The 22,417-nt window shown below is 59.8% G+C and overlaps 1 protein-coding gene across 25 annotated transcripts; it reads right to left on the bottom strand.

Annotated features, from left to right (window-relative positions):
• Positions 1-2,061: 2,061 nt before the first annotated feature.
• On the bottom strand, positions 2,062-22,414 carry Ikbke (inhibitor of nuclear factor kappa B kinase subunit epsilon). Of its 25 annotated transcripts, none has more exons than XM_087194173.1 (24): positions 21,400-21,593; positions 20,851-20,930; positions 19,781-19,838; positions 19,411-19,528; positions 18,989-19,057; positions 18,589-18,718; positions 17,625-17,806; positions 17,042-17,202; positions 15,786-15,896; positions 15,277-15,456; positions 14,591-14,787; positions 13,842-13,906; positions 13,673-13,764; positions 13,481-13,567; positions 11,469-11,553; positions 11,263-11,375; positions 10,383-10,451; positions 9,557-9,633; positions 6,717-6,756; positions 6,159-6,260; positions 5,194-5,290; positions 4,610-4,710; positions 4,333-4,404; positions 2,062-2,735 (listed from the first exon to the last, which is right to left on the bottom strand). In XM_087194173.1, exons 1-24 carry the CDS (start codon positions 21,402-21,404, stop codon positions 2,702-2,704), a joined length of 2,325 nt encoding a protein of 774 aa, XP_087050299.1. In that variant the 5' UTR covers positions 21,405-21,593; the 3' UTR covers positions 2,062-2,701. The 25 variants fall into 25 exon arrangements, 17 of the variants coding, with proteins under 17 accessions (XP_087050299.1, XP_087050298.1, XP_087050304.1 ...); XM_087194172.1 differs by having other exon boundaries at positions 18,917-19,057; positions 21,400-21,592; XM_087194178.1 differs by lacking the exon at positions 21,400-21,593 and adding an exon at positions 22,290-22,414 and having other exon boundaries at positions 18,589-19,057; positions 20,851-20,935.
• Positions 22,415-22,417: the final 3 nt, after the last annotated feature.

Here is a 22,417-nt window from a genome sequence, read left to right as displayed (position 1 = left end):
TCTGAGAGGGAAATAGAGCTCTAGTCTGGCAGCACCAGGCCTCCCGAGTGGGCTGTACTTCCAGCAGGGACATCCTGTAGCCTTCAGACCCCTCTTTAGCTTGGACAAGTCTGTTCTGAGAGGAGGCTGGCATGGACCTGAAGGCCATGGACCTGAGCCTCTCACTGAGCTGACACCAGAACATCCGCCTCCCTGTCATCCTGCACTGGGGCTTCGGAAGCAAGAGGCAGGCAGGGAGAGAGTGTGCTGAGAACCAACACTGTGCTTTGGCACTTACGGAAGTAGCTATTCTTACCCACAGCGTTCCCTCCGCCGCAAGGCACCAAAGAGTGGCTACCTTTACATACTGTCGGACTTCACCTAAAACTGTCCTGGGCCCTCACCTTTAGTGTGGCACTAACCTCTTGCAGCCAGCTCCTCCCTTTCTGCAACACATTTCCTACTTCCTCTTACTCCCCAGGAATGCAGAAATACTTTGTCCCTCCCGATCCTGGGCCTCTGCTGGCCCCACTGCCAGGTGCCTTCCATGCCTTCTCGGCAACTCATCAGGGGCTCAATGGCCAAGATTCCAGTCTGGCGTCACTGCTCCCAGTCATGCCCTTCCCTCCCAGCCCGACCTAGGCACCCGGCCTTGACGGTGACTCCATATAGCCACCCAGCTGATCATTCCTGTCATAGCACCTGCTGCCAGGTAAGGCTGGAGTTCTCAGGCATGCCTGCTTCCTAGGTGTCGCCGTTGCTCTGTAGCTTAGCTCCCAGCCCTGGGCCTGGCTACTGCAGTGCTCAGTTCCATGGATGAACTGACGGGCTCTTTTCAGGAATCGCTCCAGGAAACAGAGGTCTTGAGGGGTCTTTGGACACCTGAGGATGGGTATTCTTGGTCATGGGCCTTAGGACACTTCCTCATTCCCTCCTGAGATGGAACCCGAAGTGCCGAGGTTCAGATCGGTGAAGCAGCTGAAGCCTTGGAGTTTGTCTCCCACATCCCATGGGCTCTGCTCATGAAGTCAGAGCCTGGCTCATTTCCCAGACATCTGTGTTTGGCTCTCAGGAACACCCTGACTCTCACAGAGCCCCACCAAACACAGGGGTCCAGAGTTACACAGCTGCCAGGGAAAGCCCACTGTGGACTTTTCTGCTGGGCCACAGATGAGCGGGAAGTGTCGGCCTCAACTTCACCCCAGCAGAGCAGACGAGGGGAGAGCCAGTGTCCAGGGTCCCTGAGATCCCAGAACCTGAACCCATGGCTTTAGTGCCCTGCTGGGACTGAGGCCCAGAGAACAAACAGGAAGCTCTTAGACCTGATCCAAGCAAGCAGCCTCCGGGAGCTCTGCCCTGGGTTGGAGCTGCTGGTCCTTCCTTCCATGGAGAAGCAGAGCTGGGTCTCTGCCTCCCCACTCTGCCCACAGGTCATGGGGTGTAGCTGCGGACCACATGGAGGCTGAGGTGGGCAGGAAGGGTCTCGGGGCTATGTGGAATCAAGCACAGGCTATCTGCAGGCTCCAGAGCACAAGGTGGGGCTTCCCACCCGTTCCTCTCCTCCCACCAGCACCCAGGCAGGGTGGGTGTCCAGCGCTCAGTAAAGGCGGGTGTGAGGGCAGGATCTATCTGCAGGGCATGACTGTTTGCCAGCATTTTTCGCAAATCAAAGTGCCTTCTGCAGGCAGCACTCTAGCTTTCAGACAAAATGAGGGAAGGCTTAAAATGACCCATAGCAGTCCTCAAACATTTAGCTCACAGTCTAGTTTGTGAACAGTGGTGGGGATGGGCAGAAGCAGCAGGTACTTAGACAGTGGATTGAGGGGTTTAAAATAAGACTAAACTTTCTGCATACCCAGCTCCCTAGAGAACAGGGAGCAAGAGGCCCTGCCTCGGGCTCTTCCCTGAAATCGGGGGCCCATTAAGGGGAAAGGCGGAGCCTGGGAGTTGCCACTCTGGCCCCATCTCCACAAGCCCCTCCTCAGAGATCCCCACCCAGCCCGCTCTCAGCCAGCGCCCAGCTGTGGGCCTCCCTGGCCTCTCAGACACAGCCCAGCAAGTACCACAGCGAGCAGACGAGCAGACACCGCATTGGCATTTATTCCGCCCAGGAGGTGCCCTCCGTTCTCTGCTCCGGGCTTGTTGGTGAAGCTGCCTGTGGATGCCCACCAGCTGCATCTCAGAGCTGAGTGGTGCCTCAGAGAGAGGGGGGGGGAACGGCTGAAGTGCTGCATCTGCCTCCACCCACCACAGCCTGGGGCGAGCGAGACCCAAGAACAAGACAGTGAGGCTGTCTGTCACCTGCCCTGAGCCTGGGACCCTCAGGAAGCACAGGAGGGGAAGACTGTTCGCTGCAGAACACCAAGGAAGGAAGACCCACAGGCCCGGGGAAGCCCCGGCCTCCCCTGCGGATCCGGATCCGTAGGGAATGTGGAGTGGCTGGGAGCTCAGCCAGCCTCAGCCCTCCAGGCCAGGTAAGGATGAGGCACACAGGCCAGGCCAGCAGCAGCTGCCCCGGTTCGTTGTGGGCCCTGAGAGCGACGGCCTGAGGCCCAGGCAGCGCCCTGTAATGCTGGGGACAGCTCCTGGCTATGCCAGGACGAAGGCAGTGGGCTGATGAGAGGGACCGCAACTCGCCCTGGGTTTTGTCCCACGGTGCAGGAGCGCAGTGTGCAACGTTTCTAATGCTTCCAGATGGCTGTGCACCCGAGAGGAGCGGGGCTCAGACATCAGCAGGAGCTGGGACTCCACTCAACCTGCACGGAGAAGACTGGTTAGCTCTGCCCATTCGGGAAGGAGCCTGCAGACTGCACCCCAGCCTCAGCCTCATCCGCATCCTGAGCGCCCAGTGTGTGGGTTCCAGGCTCTCCCACCCGTAACCCTCTGCCCCTCAGCTCCAACTGCGTGTTAAGAGTCACCCCGGGAGTTTATGACACCCCCAGCCCCTGCCCACACCCAGAGTGTCAGGAGCAAGACCCGGGCATGCATCCTTTCAGAAGCTCCTGGGGTGAGTCTTGGGAGGGAAAAGCAGGTCACATTGGTTCTTTTGGCTCTGTGACTGCAGATCTGAATAAGGAAGTGACAACTCACTAAAATAAAATTTTGCAAGGGGATGACATATCATAGCAAGAAAAATTTATGTGGCACTAAAATTGGAACTTCCTGACCAGAGGGTTGTTTTGGAAAGTCAGGAGCTTCAGAATCTCCTGTTGTGGATACTTAAGAAGGCTGAGTCTCAGCATTGTAGGAGACTCAGGGGAAGGACTGCAAGTTCAGGTTCAGGCCCACTCCTGCCCCCACCCCCAGGCACCCGGCCTGCCACACCCAATTTAACCCTGATGTTAGCAGCAGTAGGTTGCAATTAGTTCAGGGCCGACCAAGTCTCCCAGAGTTGCACAGGTAAGGAAGAGCCAGGATCCAGTTCCTGTTGGGATCTCTGCTACCTCTGCTACCTGGGCCCCTCGGCCCCACATGGGGACAGGGTGGACAGGATGACGGGATGCTGTGGTGGCATGGGCATGAGTGTGTGTGGCCACCCTTTATTCCGAGGTTATCTCTGGTGTTTGTGTGCTCTATGCAGCCTTCCTCCCTGTCAGATGTGCCCACCTGGTTTACAGGGGTGGCTGGCCAGTTTTCTCTTGTGACTTTTACAGGACACAGAGCCCAAAAGCCTTTGGGTGCTGCTCATTTCCACCCCCCAGAGGGGATGTGCTCAGGAGATGGCCAGAGTCCCCCTCACAGGCCCGTGCTGTGAGAGGTTGGGGAGCAGGACCCTGCAGGCCAGGGTGGCTCAGGCTGGGCAGCGAGGCTGCAGTCTGCGGGGCAGTTCACAGGAGCAGGAGCTGGGGGTGGAAGGGCCGTGGGGACTCTAGGAAGTGGCGGGGAACTCGGGCACAGCGTCCACCAGGGGCTGGACCTAGACCCCAGATGCAAATCCACCTACCCGCCTCGCGCTGGCTCTGACAGCCCTGAGGGTCGAGTTTCACAGACTAAGAAAACACCAGGTGTGTGAGCCCCAATGAGGCCGGAGGATCGCAAGTCAGAGCCCAGCTGGGCAACTTAGCGAGACTCTGTCTTGCAGTACAAAATTTAAAAAGGCCTGGAGATGTAGCTCAGTGTGAAGGCCTTGGGTTCAGTCCCCAGTGCCCATGAATGAATGAATGAACAAACGAAGGAGGATGACGTGAAACCCACAGCTCCTCCGCGCGGCGACTCACTCATGGACCAGGCCTGCGCCCATCGTGCTGGCTGCAAATGGACAGGTGCCTGCCAGCCCGCATGGGGGGCTGGGGACTCTGTACCCCGAGGCCACGGCTGGAGGCCCCAAGCTTCCCCACACAGCGGCCTCCTTACCGTTCGATGACGCGGTTGTTGTCCTGGAGATCAAAGGCCAGCAGCTTCACCTCCTCGCAGAGCTCCTGCATGCTGGTGGGCAGAGGCCAGAGAGGCAGCTGCGGCCCGCGTCCCATGGGGGGACCCAGCCTCCGGCCCATCCGGCAGCGTCCAGGCAAAGCAACTCGGCCCACGCCCAGCTCGCCTCCCGCTCCCAACACGCCCACACGCGCGCGCATGCACGCACGCAGCACGCACGCAGCACGCAGCGTGCACGCTCGCCCTCTCTGGCACTTACTGCGCGACCAGGTCTTTGGGAGCAGCGCTGGGGTGAGGAGACGGGTCGGATGGTGAGGCCTCGGCCCCCTTCGTCCTGTCCTGGAGGAGCCGCCGAAGGATCTGAAGCGAAGCCACACGCCGGTGAGGGATGCGCCAGCCTGTGCGCTGCTGCGTAGGCCACGCTGAGGAAGAGGGTAGCAGAACCGCCCGGCCTGCACCCCCGGAGTGGGACTGAAGGATCCAGCTGCCAGCTCGCCTTTGCGTCTAACCCACCCTCGCGTGACACGTCCTGAGCCACAGGCTCCGGAGAAGGGCTAGGGGACTCGGGCCTCTGACGGCAGGGAGCCGCTGCCTGCACTGTGCTGGGAGCCGAGCAGGCAGCCCCTCTGGGCCCGGTGACCCCTGCCCTTGCGGTGACCTTCAGGCTGAGAGTTCAGACGCGCCCCGTCCCCGCCTCGGGCCTGCTCATAGTCAGAGGCCTCCAACCCATGCGGACCGACTTGGGCTCGGTCAAGGCAGCTCTGTCCAGAGACAGGGAAGTGACTCCCACCCCACACGCAGGGCATCCGAGCCCCCCAGCCCCGGGGCCCTGCAGGCTCGAACCTCGCTCAGGTTCTCCTGGGCTCCCTGCGCTTCTGTGTTGCAGGTGGTCACAGACCAGCCGGCCAGGCGCAGCTGGTTCCGGGCCTTCTGCACCTCTCTGGAGAAGCGGGTGGAAGTCAGCTTGGAGCGGGACGTGGCTCTCAGGTCCCAGGGCCCCTGGCATTTGCCTCCCTCACTGTCCCTGCTCTCTGAGTGTGGCCCAGCTGTCAGCTGCCCGACATACAGAGGGGCGCTTGTCACTGGGGCTGTGTGTGAACGGGGATATTTGCGCTCAGCATGGAGAGCAAAGCAAGCCAGTAAAGCATGGTTGGTTCTCAACCCTGACTCCTCAGGGCTCACCCAGAGGAGCTGGGCCGGGATGAGGAGCCAGGCACAGGAGTTGTATCGTGAGGCGGGGCCATCACAGGCCCACAAGTCACACAGACTCGGAAACCGCCCTCTTCTCAGGAGGGGACGCGGGGGCTGCCCAAGAAGGAGCCCCCAAACTCCCGGAGGTACAGGTGTGAGAGGGTCTGCTGCAGGGCACCACCTGCCCGGCTCGACCGCCACTCGGAAGCCGGAAGCTGCTTGTCCTGCACTCGGGAGCCTTGGTCTCATCAGCAAGATGTCTCCACCACTGCCAGCCGGGCGGTGGGAAGAATCCAGAGTTGGGAGGCAGGTTTACCAGACAGGGTGCGGTCTGCTGCCTACTAGCTGTGAAACAGAAGAGGCCGGCAATCCAAGCCTCAGTTCCCTCGGCTGCCAAATGGGGTGGCGAGGTCATCTACTGTACAGAACGGTGCTGCAGACTGAATAAGCAAATCTGTGGAGATCACCCGGCAGATGCCTGGCTTACCAGGTACCCAGACCTGCACTGCCTGGCTCTTCCTCCTGCGCTGACCTCTCTCGCTGAGTCATCTGCAGCCTGGAAGGGCTGGGCCAGGCCCCGGGGGACCCGAGTTCAGGGCCAAGGGCCAGACCATTACCTCATCCACCTGCAGTGCGCGACCAAGGACGCCTGATACTTCTGCACACACTCTTCCTGGAACACCTGCAGGAGCCTCTTGGCTAAATGGCTGAAATTCACCCTGGAGGGACAGAGAAGCGTGGCTCAGAAGAAGGGCTGAGTGGCTATGGCCAGCCACACACTGCCTAGCGTCTTTCTGTCCCCACTGCCACCTGGTGCAGCACAAGTACCCAGCGCCTGGCTCCAGCACGGGGATGGTCTCTGAGGAGGGAGGAGACAGAGGCCACATTGGGACCCAGAAGGCTGGAGGGTGGCAAAGCAGATGGATCAACAAGGGGACACGGAAGGATGACAGAGGGCCCTGGAGAATGCATGTGACCTAGGGTGGGTCCCTGGGGAGAAGGACAGGCAGCTGGAGAAGCACGCGTGTATGCACCTGTGTGTTGCACTGGAGGTGGGTGGAGGCCCGAGAAGCCTCCCTCTGACTCGGCTGTGCAGCTCCCCTCCCCTTCTGCTGGCCCCCAGGCCACTGCCCAGCCCCCCTTCCATGCCCCACCCGCCAGTGGACCTTACTCACTTATCCAGCTTGTGGATCTGCTCCTCATTGTAGCCGAGCCCTGAAGGAAACAGTCGGGAATGACATCACCTGCGGACTCTGTCCAGCACATGGGTGCCACAGAGCAGGGACAGTTACACGGACACATGGACGCAGCCCAGCTTCATGGGAGCTCGAAGCCCAGGGAGCCAGGAAGGGCACGAGTGGAGCCTTCAGGGAAAGTGCCACAGGCTCTCAAGGAAGGTGACCTACATGTGGGTGGGAGCGGGACGAGTGGGCCCTGACGGATGCGTGGTCACCTGTGGTCCCTCGCCCAGCACTCACAAGTGGCCAGTGTCTGCAGCCGGCTGGTCCCAGTGCTGCAGACTGGACACAGCCAGAGGGCTCTGCAGCGACGAGCTGGAAAAGCCAGGCCACCACCCAGACTACCCCTCTGTGCCCCGCCGCTTTGCCAGAAGGTTGCCGGAAGGGGCATTTCTGCCAGACAGGTGCAGTTTTGCACGTGCCCGCCTCCTCAAGGGCCCTAAGGCTCCTGAGCTGGGAGGTGCTGCCCCCTGCTGGGCTTTGAGGGAATGGCCCTCCCGGGTGGTGGCAGCGGCAAGACGAGGTGGCTGGGGTTTGAGTCTTCCCATTCGGCTCCCCTAACCACGGGACCCCCTTCCTGGGCCGGCAGCGGCTGAGAGCACTTGTGAGGTCCAGAGATCTGGAGCAAGCCCTAGCCCTCCTTGCTATTGGCAGGCAGCTGTAGGCAAGTGACTGGCCTCGGAGCCAACAGGGTTCCTGCTCCGATCATGGAAGAGGCTACTCGGAAAACCACGAAGCATTTCCCAGTGGCTTGTGTTTTTCTTTTTTTGCAGTGCTAGGGATTGAACCCGGGGTATTTCACTGAGCTGCCTCCCCAGCCTTTTGTCAAGCTTTTACTTTAACACAAGATCCTGCCTCCCTAGTAGCTGGGATGACGGGCATGTGCAACCACACCCAGCCGGAATGGCATCGTCCAACATTCCAGGTGTGACCACTTAAGGGTTCACTTCTCGTTTTAATAAAGGACTCTGAAACACCATTAGAAATAAAAGTCCTTTGCGGTTATAAAAAGAGGTGGTTAAACAGCAGTTGGGCCAATACTGCTTGGGCTACTTAGCCTTTCTGTGTCTCAGTTTCCTCCTCTGTAAAATGGGGAGGATACGGTACCTCGAGTGTCTATGAGTATTAAATAATGTAAGAGCACGCACAGCCCTGGGGACGGGGCTGGCGCCCAGGAGGGGCTCAGTTTTGAGTGGCAGGGGTGTGGGCTCCTGGCCTCTGAGGTCTGAGGCCACTACAGAGGTGGCCAACTGAGCAGCCTGGCTGAGCCCCAAGGCCCCGCTGGCTTCCTAAGACGGGAGGCCTTGCCCTGTTCCTTGTCGCTGCCAAGGCCAGACCCCGAGGCAGCACTGGGGCTGTGGGGAGAGGTTGTCCTCAGCAGACCTGTGTGTCCAGCAGCAGGTAGACAGCAGGCATCCACAGCTATGGGGTCCCTGACACACAGCTGCCCAGCTGAGGACCTGCATTTTTACATGAATTGATTTAAATGTTAAAGTTAACACAGTGCAACATATCTTCCCATTAAGTGTAGCTGTATGGTTTTGTTAAGACTACATTTTACTTTGTTGAGCATTCAGCTTGCAAATAGAGATGTGCTGTAAATGTGAATTACATGTAAGATTTGAAGACTTAGCACAATCTAAGTCTAAAAAAGGAACGTAAGTCTAAGGAAGGAACGTAAAATATCTCTCGTAATCTTCTCACATTACATGCTGAGATGACACATGGGATATATTGGGCTGAGTAAAACATTAAAATTAATTTCACCCGCTTCCTTCTACTTTGGCTATGAGAAGCTGGGTGTGGTGGCGCATGCCTGTAATCCCAGCACTTGGGAGGCTGAGGCTGGAGGATTGCAGCAAGTTTGAGGCCAGCCTGGGCTACATAGTGGCTTTACGGCCAGCCTGAGCTCTGTAGTGAGACCCCATCTCAAAAAGTGAAAACAAACAAAAAATGAAAAACATCAGCTGTGAGGAACAATGCATTCTGTGTGCAGTGGGCGTTGTGTTTCAGTTCGGGCAGTGCTTTTTGCATAGTTCAGGGGCAGAAGATTAAGCGGTCAGGCTCAAGGCCTTTGGTGTGTAGATTGGCAAATGCCTGGGACATGGGAAAGAGAGAGGGTCGGCTGTGTTAGCCCCCACAGGCTCCCCAGGCCCGCCCTGGGCGCACCCCTCCCCCTGTCCCTGAAGGCAGTCCCCTCGGGAGCAGGCTCACCCCTGGGTCTGAATGCGCTCTGCCCAGGTCTTTGTGAGATTAGCAGACAGTGTGGCTTGGCTGGTCAGTGGCTCTAGTGGGAATTTTTAGACCCCTCCTTTCTGGAAAACCTGCTACCTCAGTGCCCCAGAGACAAAGTGGATAAGAGAACTCCATAACCGTAAAGCGCCTGCCACAGGAGGAGCCCCTTCCCAGGCTACTTCTCATTTGTTTGTTTCTTTGGTGCTGGCATTGAACACAGGGGCTCTCACACGCCAGGGAAGTGCTCTACCTTGGAGTGACATCCTCAGCATTTTTGTTGTATTTTGAGGCAGGGGCTCACTAAGTCCCCCAGGCTGGCCTCGAACTTGGGACCCTCCTGCCTCTCTGCCTAGCTTCTGTAGCACCCAGGCTCTGCCCACCGCTCCCCCACCCACGTCATCTAAGCCTTCAAGACAGGGCAGGGTGTGAGATTCGAGTCCCTCACTGGCCTGTGGGCCGGGTGACGGTGGGGCCACCTCAGAGCCCCCCAGCACTCTGCAGGGTGCACCCACAGATGACAGGAGGGGCGGAGGGGTGCTCACCTGGCCTCATCCTAGATTTCTTGAACTGTTTGTAGATGAGGTACATCTTGTCCAAGCAGCTCTGAATCTGCTGGGTACTGCGGCAGAGGCAGGGAGAATCACACAGCACAGGGTGAAGGGTGAGGGGCGGGAGAGGGCCGCGTGGCCCTGAGCTTGTTGGAGACGCCTGGAGCAGCCCTCCTGTTCTCCTGTGGGTCCTCCCCGCCTACTGCACACGCCCGGCTGGCCCCACAGCCAGAGCCCCACCAGGGAGAGGAAGTCGAGCAGCACTGCCCGCCCCACCCGCCCCGGGAGAGTGGGGCCTGGCAGCCGGGATCCAGGGGAGCAGCAACCTCCCCTGGCCACCAGGCCCGGCCAGAAGGGTCTGCCTTCTTGGCTCCCCAAAGCCTGGCACAGCGAAGGGACTTAAGAGAAAGAGTGAACCACAGTCCTCCTTTGGAACAAAACAGACTGGCGCTCAGCCCAGCCGGTAGCAGGGAGTCGGGAGGCTCTTGTCCCTGGGCTGAAGGTCAGGACTGTCTTGCGTCCCCTTCCGGCTGACCAGGCGGCCTGGGATTCTGGGGTGCCCTTCTTCACCCCAGGCCCTCGAGGCTCTGCTGGGCCACCCCATCGCCGCTATTTCTGGAGCCAGCTCTGGGCTCTGGGCAGAGCGAAAGGGTTCCCAGGACCCAGCCACCCTGCGGGCCAGGCGTGTCCTGAAGACAGAATTGTCTTCCCGTCTCAGGGCTCAGAAACTCAGGGCACGCACAGCATGCCGGGCGGGACCCCTGAGGGCAACACCCCTAATCTGAGGCCCTCGCCACTCTGAGAGACTTGGCGCACTCACCCCAAGGGTAAGTGAAGACTGCATAGAGCCTTGCGTCCCTCTGGGCTGGGCATGACGGCGATTGCAGAGCTTTGGGTTTAGAATTGAGGACGCAGATCACAGATCCACAGGGGCCCCGACTGCTGTGGGGACCCCGCTCCGGCCAGCTCTGGACAGGGAGCCCACGGCCTGACATCCACATCCCACAGGGTGATGGAGGTGGGGCCTTTTTAGCTTCGTGAAAAGGGGGAATGGGGCTTTTAAAGGGTTGTGAATCCCGCCTGCTGCAGGCCGAGAACAGGACTTTGGAGGTAGATAAACGTGACCTCGGCCGCACCCAGCACTTGTCACTCCCCAGTAAGGAAGGATCCCTTTCCAGGCCTGTTTCTCTCTGACTTGTTTCTTCAGCACTGGGATTATACTCAAGGAGTCGCGTTTACCAGGCAGGTGCTCCACCATGGAGCTATACGCTCAGCCCTTTTGTTTTATTTTGAGACAGGGTCTCACTAAGTCCCCCAAGGCTGGCCTCTCTTTCGATCCTCCTGCCTCTCAGGACAAATTAACCTCCCAGAGGGAGGAGCATCTTTCTCTGTAAACAGGCGTTACTGCAACATTCCTGTTGTCACAAGTGAGAGGACCTGCCGGGGCCTGGCAGAGCCAGGAACTTTCCTTCAGAGCTATGGTACCTGCGAACCTTCCTAAGTCCTCAAGTTCCCAGACACACGTGGGGCTCCAGACCCTTTTATCCTGCTGGCTGCTTTCAGGGAGGGTCTGGCTCATTCCTGCCCTAGTACCTTGTCAAGGGAGGAGAGGAAGTGGGGGACTTCCGAAAAGGCTGCTGGACCTTCAGGGCTGTGCGCCTCCCCACCTCCACCCCACAAATCAGGAAACTCCCACGGACCTTCTGTCTTCATGTACCTGATCCCGGGTCTTCGCCAGCTCCAAGCTCAGGTGGCTCAGGCTCACCTGGGTCTCTGCAACATCTTGGGAACATTTGGTGAGAACTGTAGCCAACTATGGGGTAAAAAGGCAGGCATCCTTGGGGTCCTCCTCCTGAGACCCTGCCGCCAGCCTGGCTGCACCACTGAGCACCCCCAGCTTGCTCACAGTCTGTAGCTTGGACCTCAGCTCTGTAGCCCTCTGCAGTTCCCAGATCTCGGGCATCTCAGGCATCCTGGCCATGCTGCTGGACCTGGAAGAAAGGAAGGAGAAAGGCCGCATTTGAAGAGGGAGCCAGAGAGCTCTGTGACCACTACTGAGCAGGCCATCTCAGGACAACCTTGCTGGCTCTCAGGTCTCTTGTGTTTGGGACAGAGGAACCAACTAGAAGACGGCCCATACACCAACGCCGTGACACTGCTGGGTAGTGCAAAGAATAAAGGTTGGGGTGGACTCAGACTCCCCGAATCTGTGAAAATGTATGAGCCTGAGATGCAAGGTGGCTGCAAACGCACCCCTGCCCAAGAACGTTTGCAACTAGACAGAAAGAACGAAGCTCCTTTCCAGGAGAAACTGTATTCCATGGTAGCCAAGAGCTTACTGAGGAAGGAAATCCATCTTTCGTAGACCATTGGCCAATACCTGGCCAGGACTTGGAGCATCAGCTCCCGGCTGGCCCTAGTGAAGCAACGCACAGCATCCACAGGAAAAGCTCATCTGCGCAGAGGAAGGGTGAGGCTGTCCCTACCCAGCGGTGTGCAATGAGAAGTCCCAGCACGGCCCATGATGCACTCTGGCACACAGTGCAGCTTGCAGTGCATCTGATTTACAGGATGTGCCAGGAAAGAAGAACAAGGCAAAAAGCACCAAGGGGAAGGTCCAGATGAGTCCCAGAGGCGGGACAACGGCCTTGGTCCTTCCACTAAGCCAGAGGCATGCAAAGCATGAAGTGGGGAAGCAGTCTGCTGGATTCAGACTTAGGGAACGTAACAACCAGGTAAAGGTCTGGCTTGGACTGGGTCCTGGACTGGACAAAACCAGCGGTAAAAGGAACTCCAAGGGATAATTGCAAACATTGGAGAGAGATAAGCACCAGAGGAGACTGTCACAGAGGGACAAGTTCATTTGCCAAGAATAGCAGAGTAAAAACAGCAGATGCAGAAAAGTCACACATTACCTGGTACGTATATACCTATACAGTAGGAAGCTATGTACTAGCAAAGGGTATATACTAGTAAAGTGTAAGGACCTGTCCCCGAGGAGGTAGTGGGTACTATTTTTACTTTACTTTTGTTTAGCTGAACTTTCTAACTTCCTGCCATTAACATGTATATTTAAAATATTTTATTTTATTTGTTAGGTACCCGGGACCAAACTCAGGACCTTGTGCTTGCTCCCTGCCTGTGCCAGGGGGAGCTATGCTCGGAGGAGACCCACCAGGTTCTGCAGATGGATCCCTCCTCTCTGCCACCATGTGAAGGGGCTCAGCCGTGTGGGGCCCCGCCCCTGTCACCAGGAGACGCTCCTCTTCCTCCCCCTGTGCCCTCACTGTCTCCACCGGCCCGGCGTCAGTGTTGTGCTGCCGAGAGCCAGGCAGCCACGCTGGGAGCCCCCCCCCGCTTGGCCCAGGAGGGGCGGGGCAACATCCAGCGTGGCTGGGGCGCTTCCGCCGTGGCTGGGCGTGTCTGTGCCCTCGCCACCCACATCCTCTCAGTGAGTAAGGCTGCAGCTGCCGTGGGCACCTGGACTCGGGCTGCGCCTGCTTCTCATCTCCAGACCCTCCAGCTCCTCCCAGACTCCCTTTCCACACGGTCATCCCTGTGTAGCGCCAGACAGGAGAGCAGAAGGCGTGGGGTTCCTGGGACTCGTGGAAGACCCCGGGGGGGAGGCCGCCTGCACCTCCACCTCGTGAGTGTCCATGGACCCTGCGAGGCGTAACTGCCTCCCCCTGCGTCCTTCTCTGGGCCTTGGCACAGGGTGCGGATCCAAGCCCAGTGGAACAGGGACGCCTTCCGGGGCAGAGGCTGCCCCAGCGCCTGAGGGGCAGTAGCTCGGATGGGAGGGAGGGGATGTGTCATTTGTCCCCCGGTGGGGCTAAGGGACAGGGGAAGGGCTGGGTATCAGGAAAGAGGGAGAGAGGACGGCTGAGGGGGACCCAGCCTGCCGGGCAGGGCACTTACCGCTCGGTGGCCAGGCTGCTGCTGAGGAAGAGGAGGGCAATCCTGATGACCTCCAGGGTCTGCCTGCATGTGGCCTGGAGCAGCTCCCTGGTGGGGAGGAGCTAGTTAGGGCCACCGTGTCCAGGGTGCAGAGGAGACCCGTGGCCTGTCGTGGGGCCCCTCCCCGGCGCTCCAGGCCTCACGAGCACTCACATGACCCAGTGCAGCCCACGAAGGGCCAGCTCCTGCCCGCTGAGCAGGGCCCGAGCCAGCCGCAGTGCCTGGTGACTGGCGCCGAGCACGCCCTGAAACACACGGGAGGGAGGTGGAGTCCCACACCTCCTACCCTGTGCCCCTGCCCTGGCCCCGGGGCGGCCCTCACCTTGGCAGTGCTGTAGTCTGCCTGCGGGTCCACTTTGGGGACGAACTTGGGGATGTCCAAGGCGGCTGCAGACAAAGACCTTACATGAGCGGCCGGCTGCCTCTGCGACCTGGGCCAGCCTCCGTGTTCCCGGCCACGCTCTCACCCCCACACATCCTGGCTGACCTCTCGCCCCAAGCAAGCACCTTCCAAAGCTGGACTGTCAGGTGGGTCTTTCCAGTAGCTGTCGTTTGCTGCCACCTTGTGGCCACTTTGAGAACTACACCCCAACCTTAAGGCCCCATTTCAAGTCAGAAGAAAAAAGAGCTAAACCTTGCTGCTGTTTTTCCAAATTAATCTCCCTTCCCCGCCTGAGAGGAGAAGGAAGAAATGGAAGCATTCTAATGAGAAGGAAGGACGTCTTTGCTAGAGCTCTGAGAAAAGACAAAGCCGGACCCCTGGCCACCCACCTTCTAACGCGAACACCACACTTATCCCCACTGATCATGGAAACTGTGGACACCGCATCAAGGGCCAATGTCCCTGCCTCGATTGGAGTTTTCTTCACACCTCTGAGGAGCCGAGAGGCCCACACAGGTCATGTGGCACCTTGGAGCCATGGGCATAATTAAAACCCAGACCTGCCTCTGTACCTTGTGGCCCCAAAGAAACACCCAAAAGGAAAACGAGTCAGTGGCCTGGACGGTAAACCTCTGCATCCTGGAGGACATCACCCGGACAAAAGATCCAGCCTGGCTGCTCCCACTCACGGTCCCTGAAGGTCAGACCCTTGGGGGTGTCGCTGGCCGTGCTGAACAGAGTCAGGGGGCTTCTGGCAGTCGTGTGGCCGATGTGCCGTGCTGAGAGGCTGGGGTCGAAGACACAAAAGTGACCCTCGAAGAGGTACTCTTGGTGCTGGGGGGCCACGTTGGTCTGCTCATACACAGCCTCCAGAAAGATGGCGATCCTAGGGAGCAGTGGGGGAAGAAGGTCAGTGGGCAGAGAGGGCTGGGAGCAGAGCTCAGCCAGAGCCCTCCCCAGGGAGCTTTTCAGACCGGGGCGCCAGGGTGGTTCTCTCTCTCACGGAGGATAGGCAGATAAAGATGGGGTTCATACCTTACAGATAGAGAGGTAACAGGACTCACAAGTCCCAAGGCCCAGTGTCTGCTTTTGTATCTGTTCCTGCTGTACCACTATCAAAATTCTCCTAGTCCCATAAAGCACTCCATAAAGTGCTTCAGGAAATGAACCACACGCGCACACGCACACACGCTTCTGGGATTTATGATGCACATTGATCTTCTGAAGGCTACTGAATCTTCCAGGCGTGAGCGAGGAAACCTGCTGCCTCGATGGAACTAGTTCTTTTCCACACTAAGTTTGGACCCCGAAGCTTTCCTGTCTTCGGCCCCTGCTGCAGTCCCTCTGGAGACACTGCCTAAAAGTCCCCACTCACGTGTTGTGCGCGTGGACATAGACGTGGTGCAGGATGAACTGTGACAGGGAGAAGACGTGGACCACGACCCGCTGCAGGATGTTACTCGTCTCCGCAAAGAACTGATCGAAGCCCCAGCACTTGGCCTCTTCCACCTCCAGGATGTTGGCCAGGATGGGCACCAGCTGGCTCTGCAGCCCCCTGCCCTCCCAGGACATGGAGACTCTCAGGGACTGGGACAGGAGTGGCCCGCTCTCGTAGGTAATGGGGGCATCTGGGAGAAGCCCCAGGACCCAGGACCAAGACAGCGGGCGAGACAGGCTAAGGAGGACTTTCTTTCTTTTTTTTTTTTGGTATCGGGAATCGAACTCGGGACCACTGAGCTAAATTCCCAGCTAAGGAGGGCTTTCTGGAGAACCCAAGGCCACAGAGGCAACGTGGTGTCCCCAGCCCGCAGCAAGCTGGGGCTCCACTGGGCCATCCTCAGAAGTCCTGATGCATCAGAGAAGGGGTGCCCAGCGCCCACTCACATGGACAGCTGGCAGGTGATGGGGAGGCTGTGGCTCCACTCCAGTGGTCCGTTTTCCCGCCTCTGAGCCCCTGCGATGGCCCCCACCGGCTTCTCCGTGATGATCCGGTACCTGGGGCAGGGTGGGATCAGGTCAGCAAGGCCCCAGAGCCAGAGCACTTCAAGTGCTGGTGAGCACAGCAGGGTGGGTCAGTTCTAACAGGAAGTGGTCCCCACAGCCGGCCTGGGGCTGAGGGAGCACATCCGCCACCATCCAGGGACAAAAGCCAAGGGCCTTTGAGGAAGGACCCATAGCTAGAGGCAAAGGCCAGAGGATTGGGTGCGGGAGACGGAAGGGGAGTTAATCGGTGAACCGCCTCAGGGCTTTGGAGGTTTGTGGGAACCCTGGCTTAACTCCTCACCCATGCACCCGCACAGTTTCTGTAGAGCCCCACTGGGATGCGAACCCAGTGGCCCAGGAGGGAGCTACAGGTCCGGCCTTGGCCTGCGCTCCTGCCTCGAGGCTCTCCCCTCTTACCCCGCCCTGTTGGCCAACGCCCAGGTCAGCTCACTGTGAACAGTTTGTGCTCGCCTTTCCTGAAATCTATACAAATGCCACGGCCGCAGGTCCAGGGGCCATTTTTCTAACTGTTCCCCAGCCCTGCTGTGGGAGTTGTGGACTTGTCCCAGGACAGGGTCCTTTTCCTGGTCACCCTCTGTCCTGCACCATGACCCTTGCTTCAGAGGTTCCCTCCGGCTCTGCTGTTTTGCCATCTCACGTCTCTGTTCTGGGAGCTGCGCCTGTGAGCAGCTACTGTCCCCAGCCGGAAACCGGAGGGGGAAATGCCCCACCTTCGCCCGCACATCTCTGTGCTCCCCCGTGCACTTCAGGTGAGCAGGGAATGAAGGGAGGGACAAGGGAGCCTGTGCCAGGCCCGGGGCAGAAGGCCGTGAGTTGGAGCCCAGCCCGGGCAACTTAGCAAGACTCTGTGTCAAAATGGAAAATGGAGACTAGAGATGTAGCTCAGTGGTAGAGCACCCCTAGTATTCTCAGTAGCAGGGAGAGAGAGAGGGAGAGAGAGAGAGAGAGGGAGGAAGTGGCCCATCAAGAAGCCAGGGAGAGCTCAGCTTCTAGTTGGATTGTGATTAAGGGGCCCTAAAAGAGCCTGGGCTGGAGTGGGGTGGGGGACAGCAGACAGCAGCAGAGGCCAGGGACAGTGGGGCCAGGGGTCTGCCCGGAGAAGTCCGTGGCTCAGGCCCCTCACTCCTTGCCCGTACATGATCTCCTTGTTGCGTCGCGGCCCACCAAAGGGGACGAAGGGCAAGGTGCCAGTGGCCGCGTGGTACAGGGTCACCCCGATGCTCCAGAGGTCCACTGTCACCCCAAACGCCTTCTGCTGGGGCTTGTGCAGCACCGCCCGCTCATACATGTCCGGGTGCTGTGGGGGGAGTCAGAGAGCAGAATGGAGGCCCTTCCACGGCCTGTCAGCAGAAACAGCCCTTCGGAGTCCATCTCCCGTGTCCTCTTCAAAGTGGCCACTGTAAGCCCAGCATGGTGGCACACACCTAGAATCCCAGCACTCAGGAGGCTGAGGCAGGAGGGTTGCCATGAGTCTGATGCCAGCCTGAACTACACAGTAGGACCCTGTCTCAAACAAACGCGCTGTCGCCTGCCCAGAGCGGTGGTGGCCGCTGTGTCCCTCCCTCCACCACGAGGATCAGACTGGCCGGTGAGGCTCAGTGCCCGCTGCCATTCTCAAGAACAGGATGGGATGCATGCCCCTGGCTGGGCGCAGGGTGAGCGAGGACCCCGCCCGGAGTGGGGGTGGGCTGGACCTCAGCGGTCCCGCACACCCCTCACCAGGTACTCCTCCGTCCCGTAGACAGACACGAACTTCTCGTCCTCATCCAGCTCCCGCGCGGCCCCGAAGTCCGTCAGTTTGTAGATGCTCTGCCCCTGCTCCCCGACCAGGCGCATGATGTTCCCTGGCTTGATGTCTCGGTGCACGACGCCGTTCTCCCGCAGGTGGTTTGTGCCGGCCACTGGGACAGAGCAGCCGGGCTCAGCTCGGGAAGGGTCGGGTCCAGCAGACAGGCCCGCAGCTGAAGGGGCCGGCCCTGCCCCATCGTGCGTGCGTGTGTGTGCGTGTGTGGAAATGCACCTGACAGGACTCGCCGCTGTTACCACTTCTGAGTGTTCGGCGCAGGACACTGGACATGCAGATGTCACTTCCATCTCCAGAACTTTCCCATCACCCTGCATGGACTCACGCTGTCCAGCCCCATCTTTTTATTACTAATTATTAGTATCATTACTTTATTTTCAAAGTCACTGAGTGGCCCAGGCTGGGCTCGAACTTGCCATCCTCCTGCCTCAGCCTCCCAGAGTGCTGGGATGAAGGCGGGGCCTGAGAATCTCCTTCCTCTTTAAGGCGGAATTACCATCAACTGCGTGTAGGTAGCACACGTTTTCCTTTTAGGCTGTTTCCACCTTTTGGCTACTGTGAGTCATGCCGCCTTCCATACTGCTGTGTGCTCTTTTTGAACTTTGTTTTAGCCGGGGATTTAGCTCAGTGGTTTTGGCGCCTGCTGCGCAAGCGCAAGGACCCAAGTTCGATCCCCGGTACCAAAGAAAAAAAAAATTCAATTGAATTTTGTTTTAAAATTGCACATGTTTAAAGCAGGCGCGGACCGCGTCTGTGGATGGACAGCCTCGTGGGTTCGGGGCGTCCATCTGAGTTGGGGTGCTGGTTCCCATCACTCCCGGGGCTCTGCCCAGTGTGCGGGGCACAGGCGGAGTCTGAGCCCGAGGGGAAGGCGCTCACCCACACAGCGCAGCAGCACCAGGAACTCGGCCTCAGGCAGCCCGAAGGCGTTCTCGGGGCTCTCCAGCACGCTCAGCAGACTCCCGCCGGAGCAGTACTCCATCACCAGCACCTTCTGCCGGCCGGGCCCCTGCGGAGGCACGCAAGGCTTGGAAGGAGAGGAGCCCCCAACCCGAAGAGGGGCTCTGCTCTCCGGCCACCTCTGCTGCTGTCCCTGCCGGGGCCCACAAGGCCGCCTCCTCCCGGAAGCCCTCTCTGCTCCGCGCGTGCCATCCCTCCCTCTGCCTGCTGGCTGCCGGTGACCAGACCCTGACCAAGGGGCACCCACCGTCTCCTCCACCGCGAAGAGCTTGACGATATTCTGGTGGCTGAGCTTCCGCAGGACCTCAAACTCCCTCACCTGCACCTCGCGCGGCCGCAGGTAGCTGGCGGTGTTGAAGACCTTCACGGCCACTAGCTCACCCGACTTCTGCGTGGGGAGGGGCGGCGTGGGGACACTGCAGCCAGTCTCTCCTGACCAGCACCGCCCGCTGGATGTCCTGCCGGCCGGGCTGTGGTGTCCTTCCTGCTGCCACAGACGGGCTTCGGGGGCAGTGGGCACTCCCTGCTGTCCCAGCCCGGCTGGGGTTGAAAGGCCGAGAGCAGAGCGGCATCTCCGGTGTGGTACAGCTCAGTGGCAGGTGCAGGACAAACCCGACAGGTGCAGCCTCCCACCTCGGCTACCCTGAGATCCCCCTCCCGAGTGCATGGGGCCACACTGCAAGCCCACCGGGCCCCCTGCCCGGCACGGCGCGAGGGCTGGAGCTCCAGGGCTGAGCCTACCTTGTCGCGGGCCTTGTACACGCTGGCCGTGGCCCCCTGCCCCAGCAGGTCATCTGTGTGCCACAGGTAGTTGCCTGTGCTCTGCATCTCCTGCCCCGGGCTGCCGGCCACCTGCAACCTGGATGGAAGAAGCACACGCTGGGCCCTAGGACTCCGACCCTGCCCTGCAGCACCAGCCAGTGCCGAGACACCCAGGACGGGCTCCATGGGGTCATTCCACAGCATGGAGCAGGGGAGGGGGAGGCAGAAAGGTTGAGTGGCTTCCCCCAAAGAAGCACAGCAGAGCGGCAGCGGCAGCAGCAGTGCCATCAGCGCCCCCAGGGCCAGTGCCTGCATCCCCCCACCCAGGCAAGCCATTCTGCAGACAAACCTCCTCACTCCTTCGCCTCTTACGGGCACTGAGGCCTCCAGGGCTTTAAAATCCAAGCCTGGCTTCGTCCCAGGAAGCAGAAATAGTGCAGGAGGAAGGGCCCGGGTCAGTCACACCACAAAGAGCCGAGAATCTCCAGGATTGCAACAGCAGCCCAGAGCCCCACCCACCCCTTCGCTGCCACTGCCACTTCCTGCTGCTCACCAGGCCACCAGCTGCTGGCCCAGCAAGGGACAGGGCTGCTGCAGAGGAGGACCTGAAAGCCCTGCAGCTCTGTTCCTCATCTTTGCTCCCACCCTCCAGGCCGGTTCCTCTAACACAACTGGTTCCAGAAGTGTAGCCTCAGAGGTTAAAAGTCAGTGTCCAAAAGCAGGGCCGGGCTGCCCTTTGGGGACACCCGGGGACAGGGGCGTAAGGGGTCACCCTCCCTCAAATATGTGAAACAAGTCTGGACCAGAAAAGGCCTCTTCCTCCTTTGAGTCTCCTGGACCCTCAAGCTGTGTGGCCTCTCCTGGGATTCATTCTACCTTGCTTAGCTTTGAGCCTTTTCTCTGCAACCGTTTTTAAGACTGCAAATGCCAGAGAGTGTCCAGGGCTTGAGCCAGAGCCACTGGGCAAGGTCAGAGGGCGGGTGCAGTTTCAGAGGAGACAGTCCTGTTGCGCTGTGCAGGAGGGACCGGGGCACCGAGATTCGGTGCACATGGCAGTAGCCAGGGACTCCCACTCCCAAGGCTAAGGCCCAGCCCGGTACCTGCAGGGCCACAGACCATACCACCTCCACCATGGCCCTCCCGGGCTGCTCCTCTCCAGGGTCAGGGCAGAGCTGAGGATGCCGAAGGCGGGCAGTGCAGTCCACAGGGCACCCGGGCCCCTGGGTCCCTAGCCTGAGAGTGCGGACTGCAGCTCCTCCGGCCTGAAGCTGCCTTCCCTGCCCTGTCCCCTCCTCCTGCCTGGCACCTGTGTCCAGGGAGAAGCTCTCAGGGAGAAGCCGTTGCAAAGTAGAGTGGGGGACACAGAGCACCTGAGCTGCACACCTGCCCAGAGCCTCCTCCCTGGGCCCGGGCACTTACCCGGCTCTGGAGGCTGAGTCAGGCACAGGCTGTCCCGGGCAAGCCGGCTTTGTACTTTCTGTCTGGGGCAAGTCCAGGACCTGAGCTACACCGGAAAGAGGAGGGCAGGGCGGATGAGAGGCCCCCTTGGTGCTGTTGGATTCTTAGCCCCATTTCAAAGGCCACCAGCCCCAGCCCTTAACCCTTTCCTGTTTGTCACCCCCACACACACGCACCCACACGCACGCACGCACGCACGCACAGGGCAGAGAGGGGGCTGGTTTCCAGGCCCATTCCCCAGGGGCTCTGGGGCCTTTTCTGGCCGCTCCCACTCCTGGGACTGTGGCCAGGGGAAAAGACCCCGGGGAGTGGGGTCACCCTAGCACTGCACTGGCTCTCTTGTCAGCCCTCCCTCACCGGCCTCCTCGAAGTCCTTTCCACGAATGTCCACCAGGGAGGGTGTGTGGGACACCGTCTGGCCCCAGCCGCATGGAGCAGCCCAGGTGGGGCGCAGGACACCGCCAGGCCCTCCGGAGGGGAGCACACCCTCCCCCACGAGGCCACACTCACCCCATCTTGGCTGCAGGCAGGGGATGCGGGTTTGTGGGAGCCGGCAGCACCCCAACCTTTCAGAGCCTGCACGGGTTCATGGGCAGTGCCCAGAGCCTCCTGGTAGCCATGGGCCCAGGGCACAGGCAGGACCAGTAGGAGTGGCCCGAGCCACCCAGAGCTGGACTGGAGGGTTGGAGCCCAGGCGGGGCAGTCCCACACTTACACTTCCTGATTTCTCTCTCTCCACCTCTCTCCCTCTCCCTCTCTCTCTTAAAGAGACAGCGACTCTGCAGTGGCCACCCCCACCCGCCCGAAGCAGGAGGAGAAAAAGGATCCTGTGGGTTCCCAGGTGGAGGCGTGTGAGCCTCAGAGTTGAGGCAATGAAGCTCAGAGTTCTGGCATCTCGCATGGTTCCCTGGAGTAAACAGAGCAGGTCGGGCAAGTTAACTGAGGGAGGGTTCCCAGGGCCTGGAGGTGCAGGCTCTGACTCCTTCCTGCGAGCCCAGGGGCCCACGAGAAGCCCTGGGGCCCAGGCCATGCTCTCCAAGGGGCAGCTCGGCCCCTCCCAGCCAGCTTTCTCGTCCATTCAGATCAGAAGGTGTGGAGGGCCCTGGCATTCCTGGGTTGGAGCCTTGTGGGCCCTGGCATTCCTACCCTCCTTCAGGAACTGGCCCAGAGCTTCAGAGGCCAGGTGTGCCAACCTCTCAGACAGGGCCCAGGGCTCCCCAGGTCCTGCAAGGCGGGAGGGGTCCGAGCTGCTCTGAATAAGAACTGGTTAAAAGCAGGAAATTCCCTGTTCTGATAGAAGGGTGGAGGGACTTTCCCAAGGCCACACCTGGTGGTTTCCTCCGCCAGCTCCACCCCTCGAAGTGACAGCAGAACTAACTGCCTCCTGCTCAGAGATTTACCTGATGATAACAAGGAGCCCAGCCCTGGCCGCAGTTCTCAGCGCAGCCAGGAGCAACGTTCAGAGCTGGCAGGGCTCCCAGCCGTCCGCCTGCTGGGCACAGGCGAGAACTGCACCTCCTCGGCCCTG

The sequence above is a fragment of the Heterocephalus glaber genome, unplaced genomic scaffold, assembly GCF_053883595.1.
Source record: "Heterocephalus glaber isolate CG9 unplaced genomic scaffold, H.glaber_assembly_v1.0 deba00001600, whole genome shotgun sequence".
Taxonomy (NCBI): domain Eukaryota; kingdom Metazoa; phylum Chordata; class Mammalia; order Rodentia; family Bathyergidae; genus Heterocephalus; species Heterocephalus glaber.
Note: the sequence above shows the minus strand (reverse complement) of the source record. Positions and strands in the feature narration are given on the sequence as shown.

What these genes read in the sequence shown, in the direction of transcription:
- Ikbke (XM_087194166.1), bottom strand. An exon ending in AGAGGCGAAGGAGTGAGGAG is followed by an intron (nt 19,529 to 19,780) that starts GTTTGTCTGCAG and finishes TCTTCCATCCAG; the next exon opens with GTTGCAGGTGGCCGGCAGCC. An exon ending in TATGTCCACGCGCACAACAC is followed by an intron (nt 14,788 to 15,276) that starts GTGAGTGGGGAC and finishes ACTGCTCCCTAG; the next exon opens with GATCGCCATCTTTCTGGAGG.